The following is a 13,196-nucleotide window of genomic DNA, read 5'->3' on the forward strand; positions in this document are numbered from 1 at the left end:
ATGGAGGGAAACTCTATGTTTCCCACTTCTCAGATGTTGGCTCAGAGACTATCCCATGATGAAATACTGAAGCAAAAAAATGAAAGAAAAGCCAAAAAAAAAGTAAACAAAAAGAACAAGCTTGGTCATGATCTGCTCTCTGTTTCTGGTCCAGCAGGTAATTAGCTTGGAAATTATCACTCCCATCTATCCTCACAAAATTGGAAAAAAAGCCAAACAAAGTAAAAACCAACAATTCTTCCTAGAATCAGCAAGGAATTGGGGTCAAAGGGCAAATCACTGTCTCTCACCCAACTGAAGAGACAGACAAGCATATACAGAGAATCATCGCTCACTGGAGCACAAGCCGAACAGCAGAAACTTCCACAGGAACCAGTATGGGGCCAGGAAAACTGAAACTGCAACTGACTAATTGTTGAAGGCTCAGTGTGAACAAGTCAGAGCATTAAAAAGGAGATGGGGAGAATCTTAGGGGGGCTACCACATATTTGTGAGTTTTACCGAAGCCCTGCAAGGTTCTCACAGTGAGGATCTGTGAAAAATTCCCTCGTGCTTCCACAAGAGGAGGGAAAGAGTAACCATTCTGAAATGTAGCTGGAACATTTTGCTCCTTTTTATGAAGTTGGCCTCAGGGGAAACTATAATAATGAAGTCTAATAAACTGGGTTATACCAGAGTCTAAACTGCGTAGGGGAAGAGAAATAGCAATCCCAGTCCAGGGCCGTCTTCCAGCAAGGGGAAGAGAAATAATCAGTTCAAGTGCCTTCTCACCTAAAAGGGGAAAAAAACTCTCAAACAACCAACGGGCACTTGTGAAGGTTACAGCTCAGGGGCACAAGCTCACTGAAAACCTGAGATCTAGTCATGGGATTCTACAACGCTTCCCCATACATACTCACCACCGCATCAGTAAGGCTTCTGTATAGTAACAGAAGTAGCAGGAAAAAAAAAAAACAACAACTGTATGTCTCAGAACTTATGTCAGAAGAAGAATCTAGGGAAACCAAAGTCAATGGGGGAGACAAAAGAAGCATACCAGAGGAAATTTTAGCTTCTAAAACATACAGCGACAGCAAAGAGTAAACAAAGGTAAACATGAAACTTCACATATAAGTCCCACTGATCTCAGTTTCTTTCATTTGGTACATCATCTCCTGCTTTCAACAAGAACTAAAAGGCACTGCTCAAAGGCAGAAAACACAGTTTGAAAAGACACAGCAAGCATGAGAAGCTGACTTGAGATACTGAAGCCATGTGGGAATGATCAGATGTGGAATTAAACACAACTATGATGAATATACTAAAGGCTCGACAGAAAAGGCAAATAACATGCAAGAACAGATGAGTAATGTAAGCCAAGAGACTGGACTTATAAAAAATCAAAAAAGAATCACAAGAAATCAAAACCCTGTGACAGAGATGATGAATGCCTTTGATGGGCTCATCAACAGACTGGACACGGCTGAAGAAAGAATCAGTGAGCTTGAAGACGTATCAGCAGAAACTTTCAAAACTGACATACAAAGAGAAGGAAGTATGAAAAGGAGAGAATAGAATACCCAAGAGCTGTGGAACAGCCACACCAGATATAACACACACACAATGGGAATGGCAGAAGGAGGGCAAAGAAAAGAGCAGCAGAAATCCTTGAGGTAATATTTACAAAGAGTTTCCACCAAATTAATAATGAACATTGTTATGGGTTAAATAGAGGCCCCACAAAATGCATCTGTTGAAGCCCTAACATCTAGTAACTTCAGAATGAAACTGTGTTTGGAGATAGGACCTTTAAAGAGATAAAGTTAAATGAGGTCATAAGGGTGAGGCCTTAATCCGATATGATGGGAGTCTTTATAAGAAGAGAAGACACCAGGGATCTGCATGCATAGAGAAAACGCTATGAGAGGGCACAGCAAGAAGGTGGCCTCTGCGAGACAAGGGGAGAGGCCTAGGAGAAAGCAGACCTGCCAGCACCAGAGTCATGGGTGTCCAACTCCCACAACTGGGAGAAAAATTTTGTTGTTGCTCCTGTTTAAGTCACCTAGCAAGCTAACACATACATTAAACCACAGATCCAGGGAGCTCATACAACACCACGCATAAGGAATGCCCGAAACTCTGTACCCAGATACATCTTATTCTAAATGCAGAAAATCAAAGACAAAGGGAAAACCTTGAAAGATGCTGGGGTAGGGATAGGATGGAACACTTTACATGTAGAGGATAAAGGATAAGAATGACATCAAATTTTCATTTAAAACTCTAGGGCAATCTTCAAAATTTATAAAAAAGTATAAATTAATATACTTAGAGGAGAAAACTAAATCATATAAAATGCTCTGTTAAAATCAGTGATGGCAGAAAAAGGGTGGATGCTAAAAAATAAAAAATAGAGACAAAGAAAAAGGGAAATGAGTAGAAAACAGCTACCAATATGATATATATTAATCCAACAATATTAATAATTTAAATCAGAATGGTCTACATATAACAATTAAAAGACAAAGGCTGTGAGAACATAGAACAAAATAGGTCTAACTATGTGCTGTCGATAAGAAACTCACTTTAACTATAAAGACACAGATAGACCATTAAACATGATCAACATATTCTATTTTTCTACAAAACCAAGGAAACCATGGGAAAGCGTTTCTCCATATAAACTCACCTATGGAGGTTTATGCTTTGCAGAAGCTACCTCGTAAGTTGAAATGGATGATGGAAACAGACATTGGATGCTGATAGAATAAAATAAACCATTTTTTAAAACTGCTTGAAGCAATCCATTCCTGTATGCCCCAAGCTGTCTTAGAAAAGACATCCTAAGTAATCTCTGTGCTTTGGGTGGGCCTCACAACCTCACGACATCACAGTATCAACACCCTTTTTATAAGCAGGTGTCCATGCTTCACAAATGTTCTTTAAACAAATGGCGGTGGGAAATTCAAAGTTGGATAATTTGAATTGCTGCTATAACTTATTTGCACCTAAAAAGAAAAATCACAGAAGACAAAACATCATTGCCTGCAGGAGTGGTACAGTGTCTGAGATCATTATTTTTTCACTTCTTTTCTTTTTTTTCCATAACCTCTTATTGAATAATTATTTTATTCTTCACTTGTATAGGATACAAGCAACCGAGACATGAACAGATTTATGTTTAGTCAGGGGGGAAACAAATATAAAAATAAAGACTACGCCTATTTTTAGCTGAAAATTGCAAGCTCTCCAGGTTTGGGGAGAAAGTTTAGAAGATAATTCCCTCTGAAATGGACACCAATGAAGAGTTCATGTGAACCTGAATGACATTAATAATTTTGAGATGGCGGACTCTGAGGGATGTTCTGTAAATGGTTTTCTATGTAAGCCATGCCATTTCCTCAAGCTTACCACTGAAACATTAATCTACTGTGCATGAAACATGAACTGCAGTTGTGAACACTAACATATTTGTGAAGAACACAAAAGATAGACAGAGCAAACACTGAGGATAAGAATTTGCTTTTCTGCGAGGAACAGAGGCAGTGTATCTGTCAGTCAATAATGATGGTAAGTGAAAACAATTTTGATTCATTAAGTGTGAGAGGAGCAATACTTGTTAATTTGGATTATTTCAACCACTTTAGAAAGTCAGTATTATTATTTCTGTCTGAAAAGAGAGCAGACTGATGCTCAGATATGTTACATGGCTCGCACCAAAGTCACGCAGTTGGTGCGCCATCGCGACAGTATCCGAGGTTAGGTCTGCCTCCCTCCAACACCTGGGTTTTCTCCATGAGCTGCTTCCCAGCTGTGCAAGTGTTTCCTCCACTAGACATTCATACTCTTTGGTGAAATAATGCCCAGGTAACATCCCAGGCTGGACAAAATACTCTGCAAAGTTCTCCAACTCAGATCCACAAATCAGCAGGTTTTTTGTTTTTGTTTTAAATTATCGTCTTTCTCTAAGTGCCTCAGTTTTGAAGAATGTGTGCCTGGGATGAAGAAAATATCAACATCCCCACTCCTGGAAATGAATCACCTACTCTCTCTATTAATCAATAAGTATCCTGGCTTTGGATTGTCTTCCATAAGTTATGTTAGTTTGAATCTTTGATTGGCACCTGGTCACCTTTGGATGAACTTGAAATTAAGTTTCTGAAATGACAGAAATGAAGGAAAACTCCATTGGTTTTCTAAGGACTTTCCTATGGTTTTCTTACAAAATGTCTCTCCAGGAGCAAGGCCAAAGTCAGATTTCCGTGAAGTTTCTCATTGTCTTTGAATATGCTGGCCCCCTGCTTCAAATCCTTCCCTGCCTTGTTTCCTGCAAAACCTCCCCTCCTTCTTTAAAATCCAACTCAAATGCCCTCCGCTCTTTTGTGAAATCACTTTGGAAAAATGAAGTCACTCTCTCATTCCTTTAAGCTTCCAGATATTTTACACATATCACTGCTGTATTCACTGAGCACCTCACAGCAACTCCTTCTGTATAATTCTCTCTTCTCATCTAGTCTATGAATTACCCAACAGTGTAGATGAACTCAGTCTCCTTGTTATCCCCGCACCTACGACGGCACTTGGCTACGGAACAAATCCTTAATAAATATTTGTAGAAATGACATTCGAAAACCATGTGATATTGTCTTTGAAAACTGTAGCTTTCAGGAAGATGTAAGAAGATGACTACTTATAAGGGGCCCAGTTTCTGGAAGAGCTTAACTAAAATCACGTCTGCCGAATCAGGTTCAGTCAACTTAGACTAAGTTGACTGAACCTGATTCACTATGATTAAATTTCCTGCTGTATCTTTTATTTTGCTTGCAATTGGCCTTTCCATGTTTAACACAACCATCTGCTTACAAAATCATAGGATGCCTCAAATAATAGTGGGAAAAATGGAATCTGGAAAGGCAAGGGACTTACCACAAATCACAGCTAACGGGGAGAGGTGAACTAAAATTCGGGCTCTCTGAGCCCCTTTGCTGCTCTTTCTAGCAGACCAAAGTGCTATAGAAAAATAATAATAACCCTTTCAAGCCTGTTTACAACTTGTTAATCTATTCAGAATAAAACTTTTTTTTATTTAAATAGTCGCAGGGGCCACTATAACATGGAAAAAGCTGCCACCAGATTTGGTGACTTTCCAAACAAGGCCATTCATAAATTCAATGTTAGAAATATTAGTCCCATACTGAGAATTGTGGTTTTCTTTTCTCAGTGACAAACAATAAAATGCAAGCATGTGTGTTCATCCATAAATACTGGGTGTTAATAATAAAATGAGGAGATATTGCACTGACCATAGTCTGTGTTTTCCGGCTCCCAACAATTTGATGGCCAAAAATAGGGTGTCTGCAGAATGAAAAAAAAGTGGAACCTAGGTTAGGCACATAAAGAATTAGTGGAGTTCCTGGTTTATGAGCTATGTTTATTTTCATCAATTATCTAGAATAGTTTGCTAACAATGTATGTTATATAATCCAGAAAAAGTACCCAGCGGGGAACTATAAGGCTTTTTTTTGACATTTACTTTACTAAGCAATTGTTCAGCCTCCAAATATGTGCAGAATCAGAAGATATTTAAAACTGTGTACATTTGCTACAATTTTATATCAACTGACATAAAGGTAGAATGACTGATTGCATTATTCAAACAAAAACTGTTAATTCATGAAGACTGAAAGAAGAGTATTATATTCAATAAGACTCATGATGAAATTTATTTAAACACAGCAAATTATTTTTCATGATTCATGTATTTCATCATTGCCCTCAGTAGATCCAGAAGCTCAACTGTCAGAATCTTTCCTTAAGATCTGGAAATCATTTCCCTGGCTCTATTAATAATATAATGCAGCTCTCAACATTATCTAACTAGATTAAAACAACCTTTCCCTGTCACTTAAAAAAAATTTGTTCATAGAGACACTTATTGCTCTAAATATTTAAATTTCACAAGTCAGAGATCATTTTTTAAAAAAACTAATGATGTCCTTTACTAAAACTAACACAATATTGTAAATTAACTATACTTCAATAAAAAGGTTAATTAAAATATAATACAAAAATAGCTAATAGTGTCTTAGTTGATTGCTTAACAATAGACAAATATAATTCGGTGAAATTGTTGAAAATGACTGATGACACTACAGAGAAAATGTCTTATCGGGAAAACCCAATTACTATCGTCAGCATTTCATATTTTCTAATGGGGTTTTTCCAGCCCTGCTAGCTGGACACGCTTGGCTCTGGACCCTGAGGAATTTCCATGACTACCTGTCTACTCTTTCAGACTGTTTCCTTGGATGATGATGACTCTGGCATTTCAATGGACCAGTGACTGCAGACATCAGCCTTGCGGGCTTAATTATACTTATTAGTCAATTATATGAACAATTTGCATAGAACACGCATATGTGAGGTAATCTCTGATTACCTGTTTGATAATTCTACCTTCTAGAGGAGGGATTCACACGGAGAGGAAATGGGTAACTGGGGAGAACTATTTGAATCTTTGAGAAAGAGTCATTCCAAACTACTCAGGACCCCCAGGGGATTTGATATACCCCCTTCTCTTCCTTGGGAATTGCTCCAGTGTCATAAAGAAGGCTACTCATACTAGTTTTGTATCTATGTGAACAAAGTGACAGAAGAAATTAGCGGGTAAGAAAGTTGAAACACTAGATAAAAGCGGGTATCAAGGCTTTAAACAGCACCCTCTCCTTGCAACTGAATCCCACTTAACTCCTTGCGAGATGGAGCTTTGAGGGTAAAATTGGGTCACTACTCTAGGGAAACCACAGAGAAACAAAGTACTTAAAATCATCATTTCATGTAGATGCTGGTTTCTGAGATACTTCTCATAGAATGCATTATTCCCTTTGGGTTGCTTCTTTATTTTAGGAGATGAGTGTGTTTCTCTGTGTGTGCACATGCGTGCATATCTTTTTGTCTAATTTTAAAATATATACTCTAGTCAGTATATACATACTTTTTTTCTCAAAACCACCAGAAATGTTTTCAGCTGCATTCTTACAATTTTTCTTTATTTTCCTATCATTCGCTTTAGTGAAAGTTTCCTGACTGTAAAAGTAGATGAATGAAGCTATTTTATCCTGTGAAACTATGTGGAAATGGCATAAAATCAATGCTCTTCACTAATATTGCAATTTTTTTTCTAGGAAGAATATTTTGATTTATAGTAAAAGATAATTTAAAGAATAACAAACCCTTATGGTCTGTTGGAATTTAAAAATTTACTTTTACAGTTCAACTAGACTTTAGGACATTTTAATGAATGAGTTTTTCTGTCTTTCAGAGTTGGCTTCTTTAGCTATGAAACTGATCCCAAACTACCTAGCCATCACTAAGTAATCTTTGGCACATATACTAATGTGATGAAAGTCATGAAAGTAACCTGGATAATCATGTCAGATTTCAATTTCAGTTAAGAGGGGATAATTACACCATTGTAAATGTACAGTAAGTACAAAAATCACAACTGAAAAATTGAGACAAACTTACACACTGCAGCGTGCCAGTCAATTCTGTTTGAGACACATTCATGCCCCGAAGCTTCTTCAGATTTCTAATGATAATTAGACTCTCAATCACTCGTTGGAGGAATTGTAAACACAATATTGCAAGTTTCCTATTTTAATTCATGATTTTAAAAATCCTTCCAAGGAGCTGAATTTCACTTCAATGTAATAAAGAACTTAATCCTGCTTGGAGCCAACACAAACATGGATGTGAGCACTCTGAATAATAAGTAGTTCTCTATTATTGGAGCTTTTCAAATATAGACTGATTAATGCTCTGGTAGACATTGAAGCAGGAATTCAATTATCCTTGAGTTTTCTGGATTTTCTTTTGTTTGTTTTTTAAATCTTGGTTTTAAGATTGTATAGTTATTAGATGTACAGTTATGTCATATATAGATCCTATTTCAAATGTGGATGTATCATTAAAATATTTAACATTTAATATTTAACATTAATTTATGTAATTTAAAAGATCATCATCTATCATTGATTTAGGCATACTGAACTTGATAATGTTCTGCCTGTATCTAGTAGTGATGTAATTAATTTAACATTTGCACCCACCCCCTTGCTTTGTTCTAAAGCTCTTTAAAACCAGTCTCTCCTTTTCTCCAGAATGTAGATGTATTTTTAATGTATTTGTGGGAGAGGGTGAGCTCCATGTCCTTCTATTCTGCCATTTTGAAGCTGCTCTGTGCCTTAATTTTATATGCCATTATCCACTAGTCAGTTACTAATGAACCATAATGTCTAATGAAATGTAGAATACACTTCCCGTAAATCACTGTGATCTCAAGTGTCAACTGTAGGCTCAATGACCAAAGGGAGTCCACAATCATTTCCTGAAAGAATAAAGGCATCTGTCTCATTTGAAAATGACCTAGAAGAACTCTTGTCAGTTTACAAGTTATCTAAGGTGTCCTCTTGTCTCAGATGTCCATACAAAGCATCAGGCATGTCAGTCTTCACAGACTTGTAGAAGGTCTCAGACATGTAGAAGATTTGTATTTATTAGCTAAATTCTACCACTGATCTTCAAGTGTTCACATGAGTGTTTGCTTGGACTGCAGGTGGCTCTGGATTGTGCAGGGTCCAGAGTATAATAACTTTAGTTAGGTCCCTCAACTTCTTTCCTAGTAGCTAAATGTAAATGAAAGATGAAATCCTCCCCTTTAATTCCATTAAATCACTGAATTTTTCTCAAGCTTTTTATCTAAAATATAACTTTAATCAACACACAATTTAGCTTTCACAAATTGCTCATTAATTAGATTCTAACTAAAGTCAAAGTAAAATATAATTTTCAAAATTTCTGTAAAAATAATCAAAATGCAGAACTGTATGTTACTGGTATAGCATATTTTTATTAAACTTACTTGAAACCGGTAGAAGGTGCCATCATCCTTGAGTGTGAGGACATGATCCGAGATTGGAAAGAAGTAGCCATGGGCAGCCATTAATGTCCCCAAATGGAGTGCCTCCACTGTTTCATGAAAACAAACAAAAAGTACAGATAAAAGCTCCCTTAAAATTGTTGATTTATAGGCATATAGAATTTTATCTATTTTCTTTTTAAGCACATTCTTGCACTGGAATCCTCAGCATCCTGAAAAGCCTTCCATCCCAGAAGGAGAAGAGAGAGATTAAGAGCCAGAAAAATTATTTGAAGAAATAGTAGATGAGAATTTCCCTAATCTGGGGAAAGAAACAGACATCCAGGTCCAGGAAGCCTAGAGAGTTCCAAATAAGATGAACTCAAAGAGACACACACCAAGACACATTAGAATGAAAAATTTAAAAAGTTAAGGATAAAGAGCATCTCCTACAAGCAGCAGAAGAATAATACCTTGTTACATACAAAAAGAAACTACATAAGGCTATCATAGATTTTTCAGCAGAAACTACAGGCCAAAGGAAGTGGATGACATATGCAGAGTGCTCAAGGGGAAAAAAACCTTCCAACCAAGAATTATCACTCAGAATTAAAGAAGAGATCAAGATTTTCCCAGATAGGCTAAAGCTAAAGGAGCTCATCACCACTAAACCAGCCCTACAAGAAATATTAAAGAGATTTCTTTAAGCTAAAAAGAAATGGCACTAATTAATAGTAAGAAAACATACAAAAGCAAAACATTTTACTGGGAAAGATAAATATATATTAATGTAGTGGACTCAATCACTTATAAAGCAAGCATAAAGATTAAAAGACAAATAGGTAAAAATAACTAAAAATATAATAATTAGGGAAGGGATGCATAAAATAAAAAATGTGAAATGTGTCATCATGAGTAAAAAAGTTTATGGGGGAACAGTAAAAACATAAAGCTCTGGAATGTGTTCAAACTTAAGTTGCTACCAACTTATAACAGCTTATTACTTAAACGGGATGTCATATGTGAATCTCATGATAACCACAAGAAAAAAATTTGTAGTAAATATACAAAAGAAAATGAGAATAGAATCTAAACATAATACTAAAGAAAATAAAACACAAGAGAAGAGAAAAAGAGAAAAAGAAAGGAATAGAGAGGAACTATAAAAACAGCTAGTAAACAATTAACAAAATGGCAAAAAGTACATGATTATCAAGAATTACTTTAAGGTAAATGGACTAAATTCAATAATCACAAAGTGACTGAATGGATTAAAATGCAAGGCCTATCTATATGCTGCCTATAAGAGACTCACTGCAGGAGAAAGGACACATACAGACTTAAAATGAAGGAAAGGAAAAAGATAATTCATGCGTATGGAAATAAAAAGAAATGGAGAGTACCATTTGCAGCAACATGGATGTCCCTGAAGAATGTCACTCTAAGTGAAGTAAGCCAGAAAGAGAAAGAAAAATACCATATGATATCACTCATATGTGGAATCTAAAAAATAAAAAAAAAAGAAGACAAATGAACTTAAATATGAAACAGAAATAGGCTCACAGACATAGAATACAAACTTGTGGTTGCAAGGGGGAAGGATGGTGGGAAGGGACAGACTGGGAGTTCAAGATCTGTAGATACTGACAGGTATATACGGAACAGATAAATAAGTTTATACTATATAGCACAGGGAAATATATACAAGATCTTGTAGTAGCTCACGGTGAATAAAGAATATGAAAATGAATATATGTATATTCATGTATGACTGAAAAATTGTGCTGTACACCAGAAATTGACACAACATTGCAAACTCAGTATAATTCAATAAAAAGAAAGAAATAAAAAAAGAATAAAAGACATGGAGAGTAGCTTTACTCATATCAGACAAAACAGACTTTAAAACAAAAACTAATAAAAGACAAATAAGAATGTTACATAATGATAAAGAGGTCAATTCAACAAAAATATATAACATTTATAAATATATATGAACCCAACAGGCGAGCACCAGAATATATAAAGTAAATATTAATGGACTTAAAGGGAGAAACTGAAAGCAATATAACAATAGTAGGGGACTTTAACACCCACTTAAATTAATGCATGATCATCTAGACAGAAAATAAGGAAACAGTAGAAATAAATGACACATTATATCAGATTGACTCAGGAGATGTATTCCTATGATATATATGTTCCATCCTAAAGCAGGAGAATACATAGTCTTCTCAAGTGCACATGGAACAATATCCAGGATAGATCACATATTAGGTTGCAAAGCAAGTGTCAATGAATTCATGAAGATTGAAATTATATCAAGCTGTGAATTATCAATTATACCAAGCTGAGTTATTCTCTGACCACAATAGTATGAAACTGGAAATCAATGACACGGGAAAAAAGAGAAAAACATGAAGACATGGAGATTAAATAAAATGTTACTGAACCATCATCAATGGATAATAGAAGAAATCAAAGAAAAAATACCTGAAGACAAATGAAAACAAATATGACATACTAAAATCTACAGGATGCTGAAAAGCAGCTCAAAGAGAGAAGTTCATAGCAAAACAATCCTCAAAACAATAAAACCTCAAAAAAAAGTAACTTTATACCTAAAGGAACTATAAAAAGAACAAACAAAGCCAACATTAGTAAAAGAAATGAAATTAAAAAGATCAGAATGGAAATAAATAAAATAGAGACTAAAAACAATGTAGAAAATATCAATGAAAATAGGAGATGTGTTTTTGAAAAGATAAACAAAATAAACAAAGTAGCTAGGCTAACCAAGAAAAATAGAGGGGACTCAAATAAATAAATAAGAGGGGAAAGAGGGGAATTTACAACTCATACCACAGAAACACAAAGAATCATAAGAGACTACTATAAAATATTATATGCCAACAAATTGGACAATCTAGAAAAAAAATGAATAAATTTCAAGAAACCTACAATCTTCCAAGACTGAATAATCAAGAAATAGAAAATCTGAATAGGCTGATTACTAGTATAAAAAATGAACCCATAATAAAAAAAACTCCCAAGAAACAAAAGCCCAGGGCCAGCCGATTTTTACTGATGAATTCTACAAAACACTCAAAGGAGATTTAATTCCTATCCTTCTCAACTTCTTCCCAAAAACTGAAGTGGAGGGAAACCTTCCAAACACATTTTATGAAGCCAGCATTACCCTGATACCAAAATCAGACAAGGCCATAACAAAAAATAAATTTACAAGCCAAAATCCTTGGTGAACATTGAAACAAAAATTCTCAACAAAATTCAGCAAACTGAATCCATCAGTATATTAAAAGAATCATACATCAGAATCAAATGGGATTTATTCCAGGAATGCAAGGATAGTTCAACACCTGCAAATCAATTGATGTGATACATCTTATTAACAAATGAAGGATAAAAACCATATGAACATCTTGATAGTTGCAGAAAAAATATTTGACAAAATTCAACATCCATTTTTGAAAAATGTTTAAGTAAGTGGGTACAGAGGAAATGTATCTCAAAATAGTAAAGGTCATATATGACAAACCCACAGCTAACATCATACTTAAAAGTGAAAAGCTTAAAGCATTCCCTCTAAGATCAGGAAGAAGACAAGGATGCCCACTCTCACAACTTTTATTTAACGTAGTATTGAAGTCCTAGTGACATCAATTTGGGAAGAAAAAGAAATAAAGACATACAAATTGGAAAGGAAGAAGTAAAACTATCACTGTTTGCAGTTTACACAAGCACACACAAAAACCTATTAGAACTAATGAACAAATTCAGTAAAGTTGCAGGATATAAAATTAATATACAGAAACATGTTGTGTTCTATAAACTACTAACAAACTATCAGAAAGAGAAATGAAGAAAACAGTAAGATTTACAATTGTACCAAAAAAGATCAAAATATCTAGAAATAAATTTAACCAAGGAGATGAAATCCCTGTACACTGAAAACTGTAAGACAATGATGAAAGAAACTGAAGACACAAACAAATGAACGGCTGGATAAAAAAATTTGGTATGTATATATAAATATATATTAGTCTTAAATTATATAACCCTCTTCCCTCAGAGGTCCCTGAAAATCATGGAAACCTCCCTCCATCTCCAAATAAATCACCAGAACAGGCACCCATACAGAGGCAGTAGATTCTTCTTCCAACTTGTGACAAAATTATCTTTCTATAAATTATTGACATTTAGAACTTCAAATAATCCCTAGAAGTCGTCAAACAACCACTTGACCACCAACTAAACACAGAGAGAAGCCTGACAT

General features: G+C 35.2%; 1 protein-coding gene across 11 annotated transcripts in view; it reads right to left on the bottom strand.

The window, feature by feature from the left end:
- The window catches only part of RGS7 (regulator of G protein signaling 7), a 247,172-nt gene that overhangs the window by 60,531 nt on the left and 173,445 nt on the right, over positions 1-13,196 (bottom strand). For all 11 annotated transcript variants that reach the window (XM_072948552.1, XM_072948551.1, XM_072948554.1 and 8 more), the window contains 2 exons: positions 8,903-9,009; positions 5,283-5,334 (listed from right to left, as the gene is read on the bottom strand). In XM_072948552.1, coding sequence (XP_072804653.1) covers positions 5,283-5,334; positions 8,903-9,009 — 159 coding nt within the window. The remainder of the gene's footprint in view (positions 1-5,282; positions 5,335-8,902; positions 9,010-13,196) is intronic.

Source organism: Vicugna pacos, chromosome 23 (genome assembly GCF_048564905.1).
Source record: "Vicugna pacos chromosome 23, VicPac4, whole genome shotgun sequence".
In the NCBI taxonomy this organism is placed as follows: Eukaryota; Metazoa; Chordata; class Mammalia; order Artiodactyla; family Camelidae; genus Vicugna; species Vicugna pacos.